The 23,984-nt window shown below is 36.6% G+C and overlaps 1 protein-coding gene and 1 long non-coding RNA gene across 2 annotated transcripts in view; one reads left to right on the top strand and one right to left on the bottom strand.

Moving 5' to 3' along the window:
• Positions 1-23,984, bottom strand: part of CAPN9 (calpain 9) — a 66,940-nt gene that overhangs the window by 32,415 nt on the left and 10,541 nt on the right. Inside the window, exons 2-6 of the mRNA XM_074223040.1 lie at positions 16,562-16,631; positions 10,904-11,022; positions 6,062-6,195; positions 3,170-3,338; positions 362-445 (exon numbers count right to left, since the gene is read on the bottom strand). Of these exons, the coding sequence (XP_074079141.1) occupies positions 362-445; positions 3,170-3,338; positions 6,062-6,195; positions 10,904-11,022; positions 16,562-16,631 (576 nt within the window). The remainder of the gene's footprint in view (positions 1-361; positions 446-3,169; positions 3,339-6,061; positions 6,196-10,903; positions 11,023-16,561; positions 16,632-23,984) is intronic.
• The window catches only part of LOC141513329 (uncharacterized), a 63,243-nt gene continuing 52,010 nt past the window's right edge, over positions 12,752-23,984 (top strand). Inside the window, exons 1-2 of the long non-coding RNA XR_012475767.1 lie at positions 12,752-12,967; positions 13,279-13,334. This is a non-coding gene — a long non-coding RNA (uncharacterized LOC141513329). The remainder of the gene's footprint in view (positions 12,968-13,278; positions 13,335-23,984) is intronic.

Genomic DNA, 23,984 nt, shown 5'->3' with positions numbered 1-23,984 from the left:
TATAGAGGGAGAGATTTTTCTTTGTTTTTTTTTCTCTTTGGGGATTAGTATTTTCTCTAGTGACAAGGGTTATAGATGTATAGCTGTAAAGAAAGGGAAAAGGAAAAAATCTGAAGTCTGAGACTTCTCTCTCCTCCCCTCTCCCCTGTCCCACAACATTTAAAAATATTGGAAATCCATTCTTAGAATTTGGAATATAATACCAAGTGTTTGGAATAAGATAGATACCACATTGGCTAGTCACTGGGTATTCAAGAGGCGCCTGCAGTTTTTGATTTGGTTTTAATACCCAATTCTGAATGGAAAAATTCATCTTTCTTTCCACCCTCATATCTTGACAACTGATACTCCTTTTACCTACCTGGTCAATTCCAGTCAAAGTGTATGCATGACCCTTAATGAGGCCAAATGGTGTTCTTGCTTCTGACTCTGAAGAGTTGCTGATCTAAAGCAAAAGCAGAGAATGGATCCGATACAGTACAACTTTGCAATTAATTGAAATAGTGAATGTTATTCCTTTTTTAACCGCATCAGTTTTTGACACATTGACTAGGAACAACTCATTCCTTCCATTAAGAACAATCCACCTTCTGCCACCCCATAATCTGCCAAGCTGGAGAGTGCAGGTTCATATATATCCCTGAAAATCCTTCTCTCTTTGTTTCTCTGGGTTCCCCTATGCTTTGAGAACTGCATGATGGTGGTAGTGATATTTAAACCTTTGCATATAATCCAAGTGCTGCATTAACTCTCTCATTAAAATAATAGAGTTTGGCACATCTGGGAATCTTATGGAAGAGAGCTTCAACTCTTTTATTTCCAAGTAGTTTATCATCTTCTCATTTCTTGGGGAGTTTGTCTATCATTTCTTAAATGTTCCCCTACTTATCACTGAAATGTTGGTTGCAACAAATGGTAGTATTAAATTAATTAACAAATATTTAATAAACACAGTGGTCAGAAGGAATCAGAATTCCCACCCATTCCCTTTTCTTTTAGCTTGAAATTTAGTTTTTGAAGGGAATTCATCCTTTCAAAATTAAATTCTGGTTGTGCACAAAACAGCAAACAAGTCACTATTACTTCTTTCTTACTACCCCTCTGCCTCCTGAAGTATCTTGTATGTTCATTAAGTGGATGCCATCCATTGGAAGCATAATAAGATGCTTCTATTTCCTTAGTGAAGATAAAATTAGTTTGCTCTTGTGCCTACAATGCTCTCCCTCCTCATCTCTGACTCTTAGAATTCCTAGTTTCCTTCAAGACTCAGCTCAGTTGAAACCTTATTTGAGTCCTTTGTTGATTCCCTCAAGTTGTTAGTGCCTCCTCCTTCATATTTATTTATATATATGCATGTATATATGCACATATGTGTAAATGTGTACAAAGGTACAGATGTGCACATACATGCACACATATATGTGTGTATGATGCATGCATGCATATATATAATTTTTTCCAGTATCTACTATCTAATTCTGAGTACAATGATAATTCTCCATTTTCCAACAGCTTGATTTTGACCCTACAGAACATCACACCCCCCTGGTTTTCCCTGCCCATTAGACTGTAGGTTCCTTAAGGGCAGAGACTCTGTGTGTGTGTGTGTGTGTGTGTGTGTGTGTGTGTGTGTGTGTGTGTGTGTTTATGTGTTTGTATGTGTGTTTGTGTCTCCTTAGTGCTTAGCACAGTGTTTATAGTAGGCACTTAATAAATATTCATTGGATCTACTTAAAACCATTGCACAAGGACTGGTACACAGTAGGCATTTAATAAATGTTCTCTTTCTCCTTGTTGATTTGAGTTGAGAGTATTTAACTAAGTGCAACATAGTATTCTTGTGGAAAAAAAATGGAGCTTTGTGGGTTAAACAGTAGTTTAGCAGGTTTATTTGTGACTGCTTGAATAGTTAGATAATTTATTCTTTAAATAGTTACTTTGTAATTACTTTATGTTTTTTCTATGTACCCATATGTGTATATTTTTATACAATGTGTGGGTAGGTAAATAGATGCTTATTTAATTGATATCATAAAACTACAATGATATGATTCTGGTAAAACCAAGTCCTCTGTGGACATCAGCAAAAAACAGTCTAAGGTATCTAAAAGTCAATCACAATGGGAAATGAGCTTGAATCCATACTCTATGGGAATCCATTGAAAAAATGGTAGAAATCAATTTAAATCAGATTGTTTGTTGCCATGGGAAGAGGGGAGGGAAGAGAGGGTGGTTTAAAAAAAAAGCCTGCAAAAGGATAAATGTTGAAAGCTATCTTTCCATGTAATTGGCAAAGAAAACTTCATAAAAGAAATTGTAGAAAGGTTATAGGGATATATGAAGTATGAAATGGGAATATAATAACTATTTTCCACTTTTTGAAGGCCTGTCCTGTGTTAGGGTGATTAGTCTTGTTCTGTTTGGCACTAAAGGACAGAACCAGGAGTGAAATTAAGGTTTGATAGCTAGGAAAAAACTTTCTAATCATTAGAACTGTCTAAAACTGTAATAGGCCTTGTGAAGTAGATGATTGCTCCTCATTAGAGGTCTTCAAGCAGAGGCTTTATGACTACTTCTCAATTATTCTGTACTGGAGATTCTTCTTTTTTAGGTTTTTGCAAGGCAAATGGGGTTAAGTGGCTTGCCCAAGGCCACAGAGCTAGGTAATTATTAAGTGTCTGAGGCCGGATTTGAATTCAGGTACTCCTGACTCCAGGGCCGGTGCTCTATCCACTGCCCAACTAGCTGCCCCCTGGAGATTCTTTTTTCATTCATGAATTGGACTGGATGGTCACTTCAGGTCTCTTGCAATTCTAAAATCTGATTCTGAGATACTTCTGAAACTTAATACTTATATCAGTCATTTATACCTTAGTGAGAAAGAAATGACAAAATCTTTTGCAGATTTTGGATAGGGAAGAATAAGAGATCGTGGGACACTGAATTGGAGAGAGTCTATAATGGAAGAAAAGGGTATGGAAAGAGAACATGAGGACAAGCCTACACAACTTTATAATTTTACCTATATCTAGTTCTGGATGGAGAAATTAAAATCCAATGAAATCCAGTGAATTGTCCTAGGTCACAGTGACAAAATGTGCCCAGAACTTAATTCACTGTTCATTCCTTTTCTCCATGTCTCTCCCTGTCCTTTGTGTCTGTGACTTACATCTATGGAGCAGCCCACCATAGAGCTTCTTTTCAAGGCTTTTTCTAGGATCTCATAGAAGTTTTCTGGGGCCTTTTTAACTTCAAAAGTCTCTGCTACTCCTCCTGTGAAGTCTTCCATAGCTTCAATTGTGCTTCCACCCTTCAGGGCTTCATAGCTTCCATTCAATCTGAAAAGGAAAGGAAAACTACATCAAATCTGCTATTAGAGAGTAAGAAAACGGTTTTCTGTCAAAGAAAGGAGCCTTCCTCAGGGAAGGAGATGAATCAAGAATCATAGGCACAAAGAGATACAAAGGATCCTAGAAACTGTTCATTCCTAACCTAACTTTATTTTTAACATTCAGTGTCTTCAGTTTATTGTTTTTAAATTTTATTTGATAATTTTTTAGAATACTTTTATTTTTGAATATATCTTTCTTCCCTTCCCTACTCAGTAGGCTATCTCTTGTACCAACAACAATGAAAGGAAGGAAGGAAGGAAGAAAAACAGAAAGGAAGAAAGGAAGGAACTTGGTGGTAGAAGAACTCAAGATTCCTGACTCTCAGTCTAATGCTGTTTCCCCTCTCCCACCACTATTGTTGAGAAGAGCTGCGAAAGCTTAAGGGAAAAAAGAATTTCTGGTTTTCCACCAACCCAGTCAGACTACCTGAAAAAATCTGTTCCCAACAGCAGCAGGGGCCTCTATCCTTTAATCACAGTGTATGGTATCCTTAACTTTTGAGGTGACCTTGGATAGTGAGGAAAAAATTCTAGACCAGGTGAGGAGTCACAAAGTATCAGAAATGGAAGGAACATCATAGACCATCTAGTCCAACCTATATCTGGACCTGAATCTACAACATATCTGGCAGATGAGATAACTCAGTCATTAATTCTTAAGGCATCCTATTTCACTTTGAGATTACCTCTGTTAGAAAAGCTTTTTTTTATAGTGATTCCTTTTTCCCCCATCTTCCACTCATTTAGCAGTTTTGTTGTCATGGAGCAAGAAGGGCAAGTCAAATCTCACTTCCATGGAATAGCTCTTGATATATGACTGGCAGGAAATGGTTTGTAGAGCATATGACTAAATCAGTCCATAATCAAATACAAGTCACCTACATTCTCAGTAAAATTAGAACTAATGCAGGCTCTGACCACTGTCATTCATTAGATAATCAAGAATCTTTATGTAACATATTTAATTCAGAGAGCCTATCATTCTTTCTATGAACCTCTAAAAATATTTATCCTTCATTCACGAAGAAGACCACAGCATCAGGGAGGTGATGCCATGATAAGCACATTAATTGGATTTGAGTGAGGTGGTATTGTACTAAGTCACCAGCGTCACTTTCTCCTCCAGAACCATTTGGATCCAGAGGCCAGATATGAATCAGGACAACTGGAGATGACCCTAGATGTGAGGCAATCAGGATTAAGAGACTTGCCCAGGGTTACACAGTAAATGCAGGCAGATTTGAACTCCCATCTTCCTGGCTTCAAGGCTAGTGCTCTATAACCAGGTAACGATGTGCTGTCAATTCAATTTCAATTCAATTCAGTACAGTAAACATTAACTAAACACTGGACACCTAGATGGCACAGTGGATAGAGCACCAGGATTGGAATCGGGAAAACTTGGGTATAAATCCAATCTCAAACACTTAATAGCAGTGTGATACTGGGTAGTCACTTGACTCTGTTTGCCTCAGTTTCTCCATCTCATGAAGAAGGAAATGGCAAAGCACTCCAGCATAATTTTAGAGGTTCACAGAGAGAATGATAGAGGTTCTCTGAGTTAAACATGTTACATAAAGATTCTTGATTATCCATGGGTTCATAAAGAGTCAGACACAACTAAACAACAACAAAAAAGAACTTATGTTTAGGGCACTCTTCTAGGCACTAGGTGAAATAAAAATGTTAAAACATAATCCTTGTCCTCATGAAGTTAAAATCTAATAAAGCATATAAAACATATGCACAGAAAACCACAATACAATTTCATACACACACACAACATATACATATATATGTACATATATATATGTGAATTGGAGATATGCAAAGTATTACTTTGAGGGGGTCATCATTTCAACAGAAAGGATCCTGCAAGATTTCAGGAAGCAGGTAGCATAAACAAAGAGAAGAGGAAAGGGCATTCCAGTTATAGGAAATATAGCTAAGCAATGGGAATACAAATAGGAGCAGAAAAGATAGTCCCTGACTAGATTTTAATGGGGGTAAGGCAACATATGAAAAGGAAGCTGAAAGGAGAGGGGATGAAGGTACTATGCAATAACATAGTGGAAAAATCTATTTTGGGGAGATGATCCATGATATTTGAAGTTACAGAATTTCATATCTGACATTAAACATAGACATTACTTAATAACATCCATAAACATTCATATATGTAATGGTTAGAAATATACAATATTGATACACAATTAATGGCATATAACAACACAAATTTTCACTCTAGTTTTCTTGTGGATGTGTGTTCTTTGCGTCATTTCAACAGTTCTGGAATGCCCTTCCTGCCTTCCCATGCTCCTGCCTTCCTCTCTCCCCCCTGCAAACTCAAAGTGGTGAAAGAGACCTGAGAAGGGTATTGTTAGTTCTATTGTTAGGACAGTAGTAGAGGAACCATCTGGTTCTTTTTTTTCCTTTTGTCCACATCAAAATTGGATTAGGTCATTTAGGGACAAGCTGCATGCTATCCAGTCTTGTTAATCCCCAACTCTTTCTCATTTCCTCCTCCTCAGCTTCTAAGCTTCCTCCACCACCTGGTTTATACAAAGATAATAAAAATCAAACAAATCATGAAATAACCTCTTGGGGGAAACGGACACTTTTTTGTGAGATTGTGAAATTCTTGTCAATTCAGTGCAGGTGGACACTCACTTGGCATATGCCTTTTCCAGCAAGGCACTCCAGAATTCATTGTGATCAGCAGAATGAAGGAAAACCAAACGATCTCGGAAGGTCGGTAGCCGGTCATCAATGACCACATCCAACCACTCACTGTGCTGCCAGATCTGTTGTCAGAAACATAAAAGATGAATGGGCAAATCATGAATAAGGGATGTGTATATTTATTAAAATATGCCTATAATTCTACTAATGTCCTCCACTTAAGCCTCATCTTGAAAGGTCATGTCATTTGGAGAAGAGACTTTGGCAGGATCCATCAAGGGAAGGATGTTATTCTCCATCAGTCAGTGCATTTCTTATCTGACTTTCAAGGACCAGTCTAGCTAAATTCAGAGGGATACATCGCCAGAAGATTGGCCATCGAGTGAAGTTTTTAAGGAAATGTATTAATACTAGAAACATAAAAAGGACCAGTCAGAGAATCTGGGTTCAAATCCGCTGCCTCATTCACCCACTACCTGTGAAACTTGTGCAAAATTTTAAACCCTTTGGGCCTCAGTTTCCTTATCTCTAAAAGATAAAATGAGGGGTTGCACCAGATAACCTCTAACATCCCTTCCAACATTAAATCTATATTTTTTTTTCTCATAAGACCTTGATGTCATTGGGGTGGAGAACAATGAGGGAAAGGGGAAGGATCAAACTGACCAACTTGTATTTGATTACTTGTAAAAAGCATGGCCAGGTCCCATGCTCAAGAAACCTTGAGTTAATTGAGCCATGTTTCCTTAAACATAACTCCAACCAGTAGTATTTCAATTTCAACCAGCTAAATATCAGTTAGGACTGGGAATAGGTGAAATCAGCATCACAGTCTAGGTTTCCTATAGTACCTACTCCATTCTATTATAGTATCCCCTTTGCTATCCAGTTTATTATCCCATCCCGGCTGATCAACAGTCTTCTAACTCTATCCTTAATGAGGACGAGTTACCCTATTTGCCTGTTTGTCTGCCTGTCTGGTTTTCCATTCACACAAGAAATGCTATTACCAAGATGGAGCTACTTTGCCAACTTATTTCCCAGGGGGAAAGGAGTTGGGAGAGTTAGTGTGCTTACAACTGAGAATGGTAGCAGGCCAGATGAGGAAAAGGGTTCATGCCATGGTCTTGGAGCTTCTCTCTTTAAAATTTAATCTTCCTCCTTCTTCCTTCCTCCTTTCCCCATCTGATACACCTTATTATGTTAGCAGAATGAAAATCCTGAGGCTTCAGTGAGGGTGAGAGGGATAATGGAAGGAGATGGCAAATACAGTGGAGGCAAGAGTTGTCTTTTTTATAGCTATGTTGTTGGACACTGATCATTTCTTTGCATCGATTACTGTTACTCTAGGTCAACGTAGTTGGCTGTTTTTTTTTTTCATTTCTCCCGAGTTCTCAGTTATGGAATCCTAAATGGTGAACATGTCAGAGCTCAGTTGAGCAAGGCAACAAGCTGCCAGCCAGAGGGTAAATTCAGATTTCTGTTCTTTGTATGGGAAATCTCACACCTCTTAACAGATGTGCCTGGAATTGCTTATGATTGCTAAATTCATGGACATTCTTTCCTGCTGTTAGGAGCTTCATACTTGGGGTAGATGCCATTTGGACAGATGTCTAATGTGCAATCAGGGGCCTATGCTCCCTGAAGCAGCAAGCATTTGGTGATAATGTCCGTCCATCAATTTATTTCAATGACTGGAATTCAGATGGGAGGGACCAAAGAGACTCAGAATGACCATATAGCACCCGCAAACACGCATCTTCCTATTTTAAACTAGCATTTACTTAAAAGAAAAAACACTGTAGTTAGGATCATAGATCTAGAGGCAAGGGGCTTTATTTTGATAATAAGGAAACAAAAGGCTCAGGTAATGTAAATGACTTGACTAAGGTCAGATAGATAATTAAAGGTCAGAAGTAGGATTTAAACTCATGTCTTCCTGATTTCCTGAAACCAGCATTCTATCCATTATGTTATACTGTCTCTATTGTGAGGCAATATAGGGGAGGAACTAGAACATGGGTCTTAATTTGGAGTCCATGGACTAATTTTTTAAAAATATTTTGATAGCTATTTTTTACTATAGGTGCAAGCTAGATGGCGCAGTGGCTGGAATATTGAGCCTAGAATCAGAAAGACTAATCCTCTTAAGTTAAAATCTAAGCTCAGATACTTATTGGCTGTGTGATCCTGGGCAAGTCACTTAATTCTGTTTGCCTCAGTTTCCTTGTCTGTAAAATGAACTGGACAAGAAAATGGGAAATTGTTCCAGTGTTTTTGCCAAGAAAACTTCAAATGAGGTCCAAAGAGTCAGACCCAACTGAAAAATGATTGAACACAAAAATTGTTGGGGAAAAGAAAAGGCCTGTTGTGGCAGAGAAATTGTCTAGCATACTGGCTCCAATTCATCCTGTTAGCTTTCAAAGTTATTGTTGAGTTAAGGAAACATTAGTGTATTTGAGAGAAGATGCTACTGGCATCTGTCATGATTGCCAGCTTCTAGTGGGATTCTGGTAAACTCTTTGGCAATGGCAGAGGAAACTTGAGAGTGGGAAGGGAAGACTGCCAGAAAAAAATCTCAGGGAAGGTGGTATGCAGAAGAGAGAGGATGAAAAATCTCTAGTACTGGGCAAGTAAAGGAAGCATTGTCACAGTTACAGGTTCTATGTATAGAGAAGGTCATTATGCTGAACTTGTAATCAGTCGTCTTGGGTTCAAATCTTGCCTCAGTCACCTAAAAGTTATATAGGTCACCTAGCCTATCATTATAGTCTTGGTTTCCCTATATAAAATGAGGATGATAATATTTATATTGCTTAACTTCTTAGGTTTGTTGTGAAGAAATGCATTTCAAAAATCTCAAAATCTGAGATAAAGATAAGTGATTGTGTGGCAAGGGAGATTTCTAATTCCATGATTATATATGGGGGTACCAGGAAGACACTTTAAACCTTTAAATATTTGTTACCTAGGTGCCACAGTCCTGGAAATGTTACCATTAGAGATATATTCCTTTAGCTCAAACATTGCCTTTTTTGATGTCTATTTGTCTCATTATTATTTTCTTTCATGGAAATTTGTTTCTATCCTTGCTCTTTGATTTAATCATAGTCTCTCTATTTAGGTTTAAATCTTTTCCTTAAAATTCCCCTTATTAATTATAATTTTACTGTACTGTGTTCAGTAAAAGATGTGTTTATATTTGTTTTCTGGATTTGTTTATATATGTTATGCTCCAGCACATGGTCAAGTTTTGTCAATGTGTCATGCAAATCCAAGAAATTTGTTTAATTCTCATAATTCCCATTTAGAGATTGCCATAGGTCTGTTTTTTTATGAAATGCTATGCAGTTTACTAACTTGTGAATAACTTATGGTTACTCTTGTACTCTTGTTTTCTTGTTTTTCTTTTTTTGATAGATCTGTTTAGGCCCCAAAGGGGCTGTTGAAGTCCATAATATTATTGCTTCACTCTCTATTTATCTTTGTTGCTTGGTTAGCTTTTTAGTTCACAGATGCTGTGCCATTCAGTGCATAGTTAGTATTGTTATTTTATTAGACATGGTAGTTATAAGCATAATATAGTTTTCTTATTTATGTTAACTATATCTATTTTTGTAATTGCCAGCCTTGCTTTTTTGAATTCACTTCAGGCATAAAAAGTGTTTCTATAACCTCTCATTTTAAATATATATGAATAATTTATGTTTTTAAATGTTTTCTATAAACAAGAGTGTCAGAACTTTTTTCCTATCATTTTATGGGTGAATTTATACCATTCACATTCATGGCTGATTGTTAGATAATTTTTTTCTTCTATCCTGTCCTATTATAAAGTTTCCTCTTTTTTACCTTCCTCACCTACCTCTTTATAAAGAAAAATGCGATGAAAGAAGGGAACAAGATCAACATTAGTAATATGTAATTGTAACATTCTGATACAATTCCTTTGCCTTGAATCTTTTTATACTACTACCAGATTCATATGAAACATTGCCATTTCCAAAAAAGCTCATTAAAATACCTCTAGCATGGGAAAACAAATATTTTGATATGAGGTTAAGTCTGAGCTAATAGAGTAAACTTTCTGTTTTTGTTTTTGCCAGACCTGGGACACTAAGATGTGACTCTCCCAGATTCACATGGCCAATATGCACAGAAATAGTTCTTGAGTCTTTCTGACTTCAATACCAATTCTCTGTTTACATCACCATGCTACCTCTGTTATTGATCCCTAATACCTTCAGGTGAATTAATTTATCAAATAATCATCCCATTTCCAAAAAGGTCTGGATCAGTATGAGACTTCTGGTGGGGAGAGAAGAAAGGAAAGTGGGGTGGAAGCAAACTTTGGTTTGTGTGTAATGCTTGAGAGATATCATTATTTTCATATGAACTCATAAACTAATGTCTTTGAGTCTCTCTGTATATTTGCTTTTTTTCTGTTTCCCTATATATTGTTTACTCGCTTAATAACCTCATGTGACCTTTTATTTCAGTGCAGGGAATCATTTTGTCTGCCAGAAATTAGTTACCCAGGCATATAGGTGATTATAGGTACATCCACTGAAAGATCAGATTTATCACAAAGAAAACATAAAGGTTTATTGCTCATTTTACAAAAAAAAATCTACTATATTTCATCTTCAAGTGGTCCTCTAGTCTACTGAAAATATGATTCTATTTGAAGCAGGTATTTTAGTTCTATAATTGTTCAATTAAGTAAGGTCCAACTGTATTCCATCTGGAATTATCAGACATATTAAAAATGCTTTTTTGGCTACACAGGTTCCATAAGAAATGAGCTCATTAAATCTTCTTCCCACTTACCTGAAAATGAAATATCCCAGCATAATCAGGGCCAAAATTTTGGTCTTGGGGCACAACCCTAGCCAAGGTCTTTTCATTAAGCGTAAGAGAGGCAATGGCTGCTAAGAGCCAACAGTCTCCTGCAAATTACAAACCATATATCATTGTTTTGTTTTCATCATAAACATGCAGCAAATGCAACAAGATTACATCAAGAAGAGACTAGTGGGAAGTTCCAGATGTAACCACATTTTTGTGGTATTTTTTAATGGGGAAAATGCTGACAAAAATCTTTGTGAGTCGTCATCTGTCTCCTCTTTTCCCTGGACCAGTTTATCATAAAGAACTGTCATTTTCTTGGCAGCTTTGCAGAATGAATATCCCCATTTTCTGAACACATGGCTCCAGCATGTGTTCACTGTAATTCCATCTTTCTCCCGACCATAGGACACAAGGCTTTGCTAGTGAAGGCATGACCATCATGAATAGAATAGCTTCTACTGGACTCAGGCAGGAATGTGGATGGATGACTAAATAATGAAAAATCATTTATTAACCATTTACAATATGCACAGCATTGTATCTTAGGCACTAATGATAAAAATAAAAAATAAAATATAGTCCATACTTTCAAGTTCCTATTATTCTAATGGAGAAAACAACATAGAAAAGGGAATTGACAACCAGGAAGGGGTACTTTGGTCTAGAAAGTCATAGGGACATTAATGGAGGCACTGGGGTGTAGATTGACACACCATCCAAGAACAAATACAGAATAAATTTGATGATTGTTTAGAGTTTCAGAAAGGGTATATGTTGGGTAGGAAGGGTACCTGATCTTCCTACAGCAAGGTGCTTGAAGGGGGCAGGGGGAGGGAATGACTGGAGAGCAGGACATGAAGTAAAGGATTGGAGTTTAGGGCTTTTCTGAAATAGTGGTCTGGGAGAGAGAATAACCAGTAGGAGACAGAAACAGAGCAAAGAAGCAAATTTTCCAGAGTTGCCAGGAGGTTAGTGAAAAGATTGAAGAAGAATAAAGAGTAAAGCTACAGGAAAAAAAAGTAAAGCTACCTTCCAATGAATGGGGAGCTTCTGGGATGATGAGAATGGTGAACTGGGGGCCCAACGAACTTTATACAAGTAGGAAATTTTAACTTCTACCACTGCTTTCATAGCACTGTATTGACATGATGTTTTTTGTTAATCTTAAGAGGGGATCAGACAATGAAGCTGTTTTCAAATATCTGAAATTTTTAAAATGTTGCTATTTTATCTTCAGTTCTGGAATACAGCTAAACATTTAAGACAAATATAAGCAGTATTTTCTCAATACCACATCAGATATCCAGATTCAAACATGTTGATTCAATAAATATTCATTTAAGCACCCAGTATGAGCTTAAGCATTGTGGTAGGTGCTGGGAAGTGGGAGAAAAATGCAAAATATTTGAATATGGATATTTGAAAATATTCAGATGATCAATGGAATGGGCTGCTGGCTCAGTTTTTCATCCAGATGTTTGATGCTTCATAGTCACTGGCATGCTAGCAATCATCACTGGAAAAGAAATAAAAAGATTATACTCATTTGACCCAGTGTGTATTTCTGAAAAAATATACCATTTACCAGATGTCCATATACCCTCTAAGCTTCAGAAAAAAATCACCTCATCCTGGTAGAGGACAGTTTACAAGCAAAAGATGAACAATGAGAACTAAAACCAGGAAGCCCAATTCTGGGTTATTTCTATTTCTGATTTCCTGTGACCTTAGAAGTCATAAAATTTTCATGACCTTGGCAATCAGTCAAGCCTCCAGCTGTTCTATATAACTTCCCTTCTTAGTCATTGGATGCATTGGTGTTTTATTAGTTCCTTGGTACACCCTGGTTCGAGTGGCAGTTACAGGGAGGTGTCATCACAGAGATTAGTGTTTATGCTCACCCAACTTGAATTAGCAATTGCAGCTAAGTGATGGCACAGTTGCTAGTCTTCATACCCACTCTCTTTGAGTTGGATGGTGAAAGGGAAGTGATAATGCAGAATACTCCTGTTCAACTCCAACTTTAGAGGGTTGTGGCTAAAGGTTAGCTAGAAATTATGTTTTGTTTTTTTGTTTTGTTTTGTTTTGCAAGGCAAATGGGGTTAAGTGGCTTGCCCAAGGCCACAGAGCTAGGTAATTATTATTAAGTGTCTGAGGTCGGATTTGAACTCAGGTACTCCTGACTTCAGGGTGGGTGCTCTATCCACTGTGCCACCTAGCTGCCCCCATTAGCTAGAGATTATGGTATGAGAATAGCAGTCTATTGTCCCTCTCCAAGTTATAAAGGCTTGCTCATTTTTAGCTAAATAATTTATTATATCCTTGAAATAAAGTGAAATTTCCTTCACCTTTAGAGTGAAGCACCTCATGACTACTCAAACAAAAACATCTGGAGCTGTCAGAAGAGGAGGTGAGTCAGATGCCGATGTCACTTCCTACAAGACTTTTGAAAAAGTTACTTTGTAATTGAATTGTTGTAACAAATGAATCAGAAGAGGCACCAATTGCATCAAAAGTTAAATATAAGGCTGGTCTTTTCAGAAATGTGTATCACTCAGGGTTATGAGACAGGAAGCTTTTTTTTAAATCTTAAATTCCTGAGAATATTTTTCTACAGGTACAAGGTATTGAAAGTTTTATGTTCCAGATTCTAATCCTGACTTTGCCACAAAGCAGCTGTGGAACTTTGAGCAGGTCACTTTATTTTTCTGTGTCTCAGTTTCCTCAGTTGTAAAGGTAGAGGGTTGGTTTAGTTGGTCTTTAAGATCCCTTCCAGCTCAGAAAGTTGGATGCCTTAGTAACTCCTAAGATGTGGGGGGAAAGAAATAGAAAGGGGCAGGATCTGTCCTCCTATTTATTGTTTAACATCTCATTAATTCAGGGTATCAGTCTATAAATTAGTATGAAGTTTGAATTGTAGAATTTTTTAAAATGCATTTTATACAATATTGGCATATAAAAGAGGTCAAACTAGGTTAACAAAGTATAACTTTGTAGAAGTACTTTCAGAATACACTTTGATGACTAAGTAGATCTGATATAACCATAAACTGAAAAAAAATTCAGAACCTAAAAAAAAAAAATGATATTGTTCTTGTGTTGTTTAAGTCATGTCCAACTTTTTGTGTCCCATTTGGAGTTTTCTTGTCAGAGATCTTGAAGTGGTTTGTCATTTCCTTCTCCAGTTTATTTTACAGATGAGGAAATTGAGGCATCCTGGGTTAAATGTCTTGCTCAGGGTCACACAGCTAAGAAATATCTGAGGGCACATTTGAACTCAGGTCCTCTTGACTAGAGGTCTATTGTATCTCCCAGATACTTCTATAATAATAGCTAACATTTATATAATTCTTGCATTGTACTAGATACTGTACTAAATGCTTTACAAGCATTTTAACTTAAACCTCAACAGCTTTGGGAACTAAGTACTCATTATCCCCATTTTACGAAGCAAAGCTAAAATGTCTCTTCTTGAATTGTGCAATTAGTGTCTGAGTCATGATTTAAACTCAACTTTTTTTTTGACTCCAAGCACAGCACTATTCACTGTGCCATCTAGTTGCCTCTCATATCTTATATATGATCTAATCATCCTTTTCCCCTCACCTATCTCCCACCTCCCATTTCACATGTGGTTTCATAGGTCCTGACAGGTTAAGTGACTTCCCAGGGACACAAAAGTAATTGAAACAAACATCTCTATCTCTCTCTCTGTCTCTCTCTCTTTCTCTCTCTTTCCTTTCTCTCTTTCTCTCTGTCTTTTATGTATATGTATATATCTTTACATATATCTCCCTCTAAAGTCCTTGAAATGGTTGGTTCTCCTTGTTCTCTAGATTGCACTATTAATTTTCTTAAGAAATACAATTTTCCATAAACTGCAAAATTTTACATTTCAGTCTAGCTCCTATCTGAATTCTGAGATAATCAGTGTCATATAGGATCATAAAGTCATAGATTTAGAGTTAGAAGAGTCACAAAGAAAGATTAGAACCAGAGAGATTAGGTAATTTGCCCAAGGAGACACAGATAATAAATAGAACTGGAAATTGAACATGGGTCTTCTGATTCTGCGTCCTGTAGTCTTTCCAATATTCAAAGAAGTTCTAGGTGCTGCCATTTTATATAGGCCTCTGTGTTGCACTTAATTTTGATGAAAGGAAGGAGGGGACAGAGAAAAATAGAGATAATTCGTTCTCCTATTATCAGATATTTTAGTATAAATAGTAGCTAGTTCAGGGATAGAACCAGTCACAAATAAGAAGGGGGAGAGACATTATTGTCATTTGAGTGTGCCAGTGAAGATATGTACCTGGCATATACAGTAAATGCAAATTGTGTGTCTGTTCGGGAGAGGGGGGGAGGATTTAGAATGGTGGTATCAAACTCAACAAAAAGAAGTTTGCTTAAGTACAATTTGTGAGTTGCAAGTTAACTTAGAAAACTAATCTATGTTCTAATGTAGTTTTATTTACTTTGTTGTATATTTCCTGATCATATATTAATCTTATTCATTGAGGAATTATGTCCATGTTAGATTCTACACTTAACATTTCTGATTTAGAATAAAGAGAAACTGATGCAGGATCAAGCCCCTATTGAATTTATGGAAAAGTCATTTTGAAATTGTAAAACATTTCCATATAATAATTTTATACAAGAAGATTTGAATAAAAGGAAGAAAAATGAAAAAAAGTAAAACATAACATGCTTTAGCCTGTATTTAATTAATATTAGTTCTTTCTCTGAAGGAAGATTATATACTTTATCATGAGTCCTTTGGAATTCTGTTGCATCATTGTATTGCTCAGAATAGCTAAGTCATTCATAGTTCTTCATCAAACAATATTGTTGCTATGTACAACATTCACTTCATTTATGCATCAGTTCATAGAAGTCTTTCCAGTTTTTTGGATTTTGCCTACTCATCATTTCTTATAGCACAAGAATATTCCATTATAATCATATTCCACAGTTTGTTCAGCCATTCCCTAATTGATGGATATCCCTTTGATTTCCATTTCTTAGACAGATTACAAAGAGGTCCTTTTCCCCTTTTTTTAGGATGTCTTTGGAATATAGAACTAGTAGTAGTATTATGAGATCAAAGGGTATGAACAGTTTTATAGCCCTTAGAGTATAGTTCTGAATCTAATAGTCAATTTTTTAGGTTTTTTCCAAGATAATGGGGTTAAGTGGCTTGCCCAAGGCCACATAGCTAGGTAATTATTAAATTTCTGAGGCCAGATTTGAACTCAGGTACTCCTGACTCCAGGGCCGGTGCTCTATCCACTGCACCACCTAGCCGCCCCAAATAGTCGTATTTTTTTAATGTAAGAAATTGGGTTTTTATAATTTGGCATCATTCCATGCCAAAACTTTGCATTTTTCAAAAATATAGTTTTGTCACATCACATTGTCTGATAGTCTACCCAGGTTTTAAAGAGCAGAGCTGAAATTCAAACCCAGCTCCTCTGTCTTTATGTCCTTTGCTGTCCTTGTTAAACTGTCTTCTCTTGCCACAGCTCCAGTTACAAATTGCTATCAGTATTTGCAGGAACACTTTTGAGAATGGCATAGCTGTCAAATTGTTTAAGTTCAGCTCCTTGAGTTGCCAGCAAAAGAAAATACACTCACCAAGTTCCCCTTGACAAATATCAGTTCTTGTGGCTCCTCCGAGAATGAATTCTGGATTATTTACTATTTCCTAGAAAAATGAGAGAGTTATTAAAATTGATCACCTCCAGGGCTATTCTTTCTCAGTGAATTTGAAGTGGTCAGTATTTAGTACCTAGGGCTGGTAGGGACCTTTCTTTTTTTTTTCCCCTCCTTTCTGTCATTCTAACCCTCTTCTCCTATTGATGAATTCCTACCAGAAGCCTCTATTTTGAAGATGGTCTGGGTCATTTTGAGAATATGTTTTATTTCTCTTTCTGGGAAATTCTGACTCTCTGAACTTTGCCACCAATTTCCCCCCAAGGGAATATTTTCTCCATTTGTTCTTTAGTATTCTTTTATATTGTCTTTTTCTCAATTGAATGTAAGCTCTTTGAGGAGAGGGATTGTAATTTTTTCTTGTATTCATAGAGCCTAGCCCATGTTCAATTGTTTTAGTTGTGTCCAACTCTTTCTAACCATTGGGAGTTTTTTTTTGGGGGGGGTACTGGAATGTTTTTCAATTTCCTTCTCCAGATCATTTTACAGAAAAGAAAACTGAGGCAAACAGGGTTAAGTGACTTGCCCAGGGTCACATAGATAGTAAGTATCAGAGGTAAGATTTGAACTCAGATCCACCTAACTCCAGGCCCAGCACTCTACCCACTGCACCAACTAACTGCCCCTCTATAATAATTACAGCTAGTATTTATGTAGCACCTGCATTGTACCAGGTAAGGAAGGAAGGAACCAAAATGACCAACAAAGGTGTGCCATGTCACTGTCTTGCTCAAAAAGTTTCAGTGGCTCTCTTTTTTGCTCTATTACAACCTGGTTTCACTTTCCCTACCAGTCCCTCCTCACCTCCTCACCCAAGGCCAGCCTGCTTATGCCTTAAACTCTTTCCCATCATGTACTCTGGGTTCCAGTGACACTGGCCTCCTTGATGTTCCTTGAATGAGACATTCCATTGTGTGGGACAAATGCCACTTAAATAAATTTTGGAGATCTCTCAAGGTAAGACGAGAAAGCTTTATTCATTTCTCGAGGAATGGATCCCAATCAATTACAGAGATTGAGGCAAAAGCAAGAGACCCAAGAATCACATTTATCCTAACTCGATCCCTGCCCCGCACTGACCCACCCTCATTAATGAGGAATGTGGTTTTATAGTCCAGACAAATCTAAGGAAAAGAGCATAAAATTCAAACCGAAACTAGATTATCTCTTCAGCCCTAGGAACTGAATGGACATCTGGACTTCAACAGATAAGGTGGGGTCAGTTGATTCTTCACCAATATCCCAGAAGTTGCTTTGTCAAGGGAGGAGGGACACATAGTTAATTATTCTCCAATCTATAATATTCTGCTGAATAAATATCAGACTTTATCCCACTCACTATCCCCTATCTCTGGGCATTTTTACTGACTGCTTCCCATACCTGGAATGCTCCCCTTCTTCATCTCTGCCTCTGGATTTCCCTGGCTTCTTTCAAATCCCAAATAAAATCTCACCTTTTCCAGTATACTTTTCTTAATTCCCCTTAATTCTAGTGCTTTCTCTCTATATAGATTATTTTTAAATTCATCCTATATAAATCTCATTTGTACATAGTAGTTCACATGTTGTCTCCTCCTTAGTCCCTAAATTCTGTAAGAGTAAAAAAATTTTTTTCTTTGTAATCTTAATAGTTAGCATAGTATCTGTCATATAGTAGGTGATTAATAATTACTCATTAATTGACTACCTTTCTAGGCTTATTACATATTCTTCTCCTTCATATATACCACATTTTAGTTTAACTCACTAAATATACAATGTATATTAAGTATTCAATGATCATTTACCCTTTGGAAAGAAAAGTTGCTTCACACTTTCAGTTCTGATATCTTAAAACTACACTAAGACTTTTGGGAAAAACCTGTATAATGCATTAAAGTTTGCAAAGGCTTTAAGCTATTAAAACTTAAAACTGCTCTAAAACTTTTGGGACAACTATGTAACTGTCAACCATGATGAACAATATTTTTCATGTCTATTAATGTTTAAAACTACCCATATTGATTGTAACAAGCAACACAAAAATTGAAATTGTTATCCAAGCAACTTAACAGTCAATGACTGTAAGAGTTCATTCCAGGGCTAATCTTTCGGGATTCATGGAAAATTGAGTATTCTTATTTATATGTATGTCTCAACTAGAAGAGCAATTTGTTCACATACCTATGTATACACATGTATGTATGTATGTATAAACACACACACACACATACATATAGTATTCTGGTTGAGACAAATGCTTTCCCTTATCCATAGACCCCCTACACTAGAAACTATCTATTTTTCCTAATACCTATCTGGAAACTCATTTCCCTTTCCCAGGAACTCTTTGTTATGGTCAGCCTAGTCAGGGAAAGGAATAAAAGCATAAAAACATATTGAGGAAACAAAAATGAACCTAATTATTCTCCCCATCCTGAAATTTGTCTGCATATTACACATATTATAAATATACATATCATGCTGTTGTGAAGTACAAGGAAGTCAGGCCACCTATAAGCATGATCCCAAGGGTTCAAACATTTTTCATTCAATTTTTCATAGCTAACATAGTTTTCATATATATTATCTCACTTGAAACTCATAACAAACCAATGAAAAATTAAGTCAACATGAAGGTAAACTCATCCTCCTTCATTATGGTAAGGCACCATTTTCTCCTCTGTGGTTTGTTGGAGTGCATATAAAGAGATCTGCTCCAATTAGTAGAGGAATAAGCAAGGAAAACAAAAAAGAATGCTAAGCTGTACTCAGGACCTCAAGAGAAAGGTGCTTGATACATGTGGCCCATTTTGAGAAACAGGCAAAATATAGAACTAGCAGCATAGCTATGAGAGGAAGAAGAAAATCCACATAATTTTTCTCTTCAGTATCACAGCAAATAGGCACATCAAGAAAAGAAAAAATATACACCAAAAAATCCAAACCAAACCAAACCAAACCAAAACAAGGCACAGAGCCATTTATAGGGGAAAAAAAATTATGGACTTTGCCTTCACTGGTTGGAAGTCCTCTATTTCAATAAATGGCCATTTCTTCCCCAGAAGGATTATATTCAGTTTTATTGAGTAGGCGACTTCTTGGTTGTAATTCTAGCTTCTTTGCTCTCTAGATTTCATATTCTAAGTCCTCCCTTCCTTTAACATGGAAGCTCCTAAATCTTGTGTGATCCTGACTATGACTCCATGATATTTGAATTGTTTCTTCCTTGAATGTTTGCAATAGTATCTCCTTGACCTGGGAGTTCTGGAATTTGGCTATAATATTCCTGAGAATTTTCATGTGGGGATCTTTATCAGGTGGCTATTGGCGGATTTTTTCAATTTCTATTTTACCCTTTAGTTAAGATCCTCTAAGACATTGGAGCAGTTTTCCTTTATAATTTCCTGAAATATAATGTCTAGATTCTTTCTTTGATCATTGCTTTCAGGTAGTGCAAGAATTCTTAAATTAACTCTCCTTGTTTTTCCTATGAGATATTTTACATTTTCTTCTATTTTTTTTTCATTTTTCTGATTTTGTTTTATTGTTTCTTGAAGTTTCATGAATCATCAACTTCCACTTGTCCAATTTTGGGATGGCTAGGTGGTGCAGTGGATAGAGCACTGACCCTGGAGTCAGGAGTACCTGGGTTCAAATGCGGTCTCGGACACTTAATAATTACCTAGCTGTGTGGCCTTGGGCAAGCCACTTAACCCCATTGCCCTGCAAAAAAAAACAAAACAAAAACAAAAACAAAAAAACAAACAACTAAAAAAAACTAAAAAAAACCACTTGCCCAATTTTAATTTTTAAGAAATTATTTTCTTCAGTAAGTTTTTGGACCTTTTTCCATTAATCAATTTACTTTTTGAGGATTTATTTTCTTCAGTGAATTTTTTGTGCCTCCTTTACCAATAAGCCAATTATGTTTTTTAAGGTGACATTTTTCTTCAGCATTTTCTTTGAGCCTCTTTTATCAAGTTGTTAATTCTCTTTTCCTCATTTTCTTGCATCGCTCTCAGAAATTCTTGCTGACCTTGGGTATAATTATCATTTTTTCTTGAACATTTGTTTGAGGCTGTTTGTACATTATTGTCTTCTTCCAAGTTTATGTTTGATCTTCCCTGCTACTTTATAGTCCTGTTCTTTTGTTGCTGTTTGCTCATTTCCCCAGCTTATTTCTTGACTATAATAGTTGACTTGACTATGCTAAAGTTGGGACCTATTCACCTAAGGGTAAGGAGGCACCAAGCTTCAGGCTTTTTCATGCTGCTATTTTTAGAGCTAGTTCTGGGATTCTGAAAGTTTTCAGTGCTTGCATGGTGGTATTTATGCTACAAGAGATGTGGCTATTGCTCTGCACACTTGTCTTTACCCAGAAAGGATCCATGCTATCCTGAAACCATAAGTAGTAGAGCTCAACTTGACCCTGTAACTGTGACCAGAGCTAATAGTTACTAGTTACTGGTTCGCTAGTTACTGATCACAAGTGCTCCTCTCTGTTCTGGAATTGTGACCCAGAATTGTTTATGAACAATAGAGTTATCAATCAGCATTAGATGTACTCAGTGCCAGCACAGGGTCCTCTGTAATCCTTTTCTGACCAGTTGTTTGACCCCCCAACTGCCTCTGGGCTGGGAGCTCCCAAAGTTGCTATCTGGCCACCTCTAGGGTCCTCCACTGGTACTCCTGCCCCACTCAGGCCTTCCCCCACCCTAGTGTTGCAGACTTCTCTTGTGGACTTGCTAAATTGTCTTAGGCTAGAAAATATCTTCCTCTGACTTTCAGTCGACTCCAAAATTTTATTTGAAGTGTTATTTTTAAATTGTTTAGAGGGAATGTTGGGAGATTTCAGCTGGATCCAAGACTGTACTGTGGCATCTTGGACCCACCTGTCTTTTCTATTAGTGTGAGGCATGTAACAGCATATTTCCTAATGGAAGATAGTAGCCACCAAAAAAGGAGAATTGCCTGTACCTTCCATAAAAAAAATGAGAGGTTTACTGATGATCATGGGACCCAGATATGAATCTATCCTACACATTTTGTTGGATTAAATAAAATCTGTTCTCTATCAATATCTTGAGTTCTTTCAAAGAAAGGGAGAGAAAAATAAGTCAGAACCTGACATTCTTATGGTTTCCCTGAGTAAAATCATGAGCCAGAGAGGTTCCTCTGTATGAGACATTGCTCTTCATTATCCCCCAAAAGAAAAGTAGTACCTGGATCCATTATTTTTAGGTCAGAATAGGGTATGGGTATAGATTACACAGGTTACTGGTTTTTAACAGGTTATAGATTATACATAGGTTATTGGTATATAAATACAGATATTATACCCATTTTATAAAGGAAAAAAGTGAGCCTTAGAGAAATTAGTAAATCAATAAGTCATTTAGTTAGGAAGTACTGAAATTAGGGCTTCAAACCAGGTTTCTGACTCAAAATCCTAGTATTCTTTGCACTAGCACACACTAATTCTTTTGAATGAGTACAAGCCATAATTGATTATGCCTTGCAAAGCACAAAAGGCAAAGTCTTTATGGATCATTAGGTAATTTTCATGAATCATCCTAGAGTTAAGAGACATAATATATTTGCTTCTAGGGACCATCAAGTTTACTTTATGAGGATATAATTTGTTTAAAGACAATCTTTTTTCTATGTTAAATGATCATTTTTAAATGGTATATGTTACATTGTTTAGTGGTTTTTTTTTGAGATGTTAGATGCCATTAATCAATAGATAATTATTTAAAACCTCTAAGTACTCGGAACTCTCTGAAGCCCTATGGAGATTATAGGGAAACTCAAAAACATCATTCCTTTTCAAGAAATTATGATCTGACTGGTGAGAAGGAGAAGACAGCTTTGTGGAGGAGATAGGACATGAAGTAGGCTCTGAAGGGTGAATGATAGGTTTAAGAAGAGGGAAAGAGGAGGGCATTCCAATCAGGAAAAACAGCATGAACAAAGATGTAGAGGAATTATCAGGTATATTTGGAGGATATTAAGGAGTATTGTCAGACAACAATGAAAGGTAGACTTTTTTACAAAGAATGAAAAGTCAGTTTGAATGACTAGGGAAAAGGCAGCATGGTGTTGAATAGAGTCAGGATTCAGTTCATTCATGAACCTTGAACACACTACTTGGATAAATCTCAACTTCTCAGTGACACAGGAAACTCTTTTTAAAAAAAATATTTTCCCCCAATTACAAGTAAAAACAATTTTTTTTCACATTTTTTTGGTTTTCCTTTCCCTCCCCCATTCCTGAGACAGTAAGTAATCTGATATAGGTTACACGTGTGTTATCATGTAAAACATTTCCATATTAGTATTTCTGTGCAAGAAAAAGAAAAGAAGGAAGGAAGGAAGGAAAGAAGGAAGGAAGGAAGGAAGGAAGGAAGGAAGGAAGGAAGGAAGGAAGGAAGGAAGGAAGGAAGGAAGGAAGGAAGGAAGGAAGGAGGAAAAACAGTATACTTCAGTCTGTATTCAGACAACATCAGTTCTTTTCTGGAGGCAGCTTTTTTCTTCATGGGTTCTTTAAGGTCATCTTGGATCATTGTATTACTGAGAAGAACCACATCATTCACAGTTTATCATACAATATTACTATTATTGTGCATAATCTTCTCTTGGTTCTACTCATGTCAATTTGTATCAGTTCAGGTAAGTCTATTTTTTTCTGAAATCACCTTGCTTGTCATTTCTTATAGAATGATTATAATCCATTACAAGCATATGCCACAGCTTGTTCCGCTGTTTACCAACTGATGATCATCCGCAAAGGTGGCAACTCCTGAAGTTTAGAATTTGTGGAATTGTTCCCAATTTGATAGGAAGAATTACTTCATGGGGAGTTCCTTACACAAATGATATCACAGGCCTGGTTAAAAGCAGGACAACTATAAGCAAATACTCAGGCAGGAGACCTTTGATTTGTATACATGAAAAACCAACAGAAAAAAAGATCCAGGCTTCAGCTCTTCTGTCTGACAAGAAAACTTGGATAGAAAAATAGCATTTCTGATGTTTGGGATTAGCCTAAAGGTAATCTCTTTGGGTCTCAGTTCTCTCATCTCCAAAGTAGGGACATTAATTTCTCTTCTAGCTCTGAGTCCTGGTATTATACCAGATTGAATACTAAAGTTTTCAGATCAATTTAAATGAAATTTGATCTCCCCTTTTCTCTTTAATTTGTTTCTCTATCTATCTCTATCTCTATCTTTATCTCTATCTCTATCTCTATCTCTCTCTATCTCTATCTCATCTATATCTATACCTATATCTATTTTATACAGACATACTCTGAAGATTTTTCTCTTTCTTCCTCTTTTGAATTTGTTCTTCCATTAGTTCC

The sequence above is a fragment of the Macrotis lagotis genome, chromosome 2 (genome assembly GCF_037893015.1).
Source record: "Macrotis lagotis isolate mMagLag1 chromosome 2, bilby.v1.9.chrom.fasta, whole genome shotgun sequence".
NCBI lineage: Eukaryota > Metazoa > Chordata > Mammalia > Peramelemorphia > Peramelidae > Macrotis > Macrotis lagotis.
The sequence above is the reverse complement of the archived record's forward strand: the minus strand, read 5'-3'. Positions and strand labels throughout refer to the sequence as shown.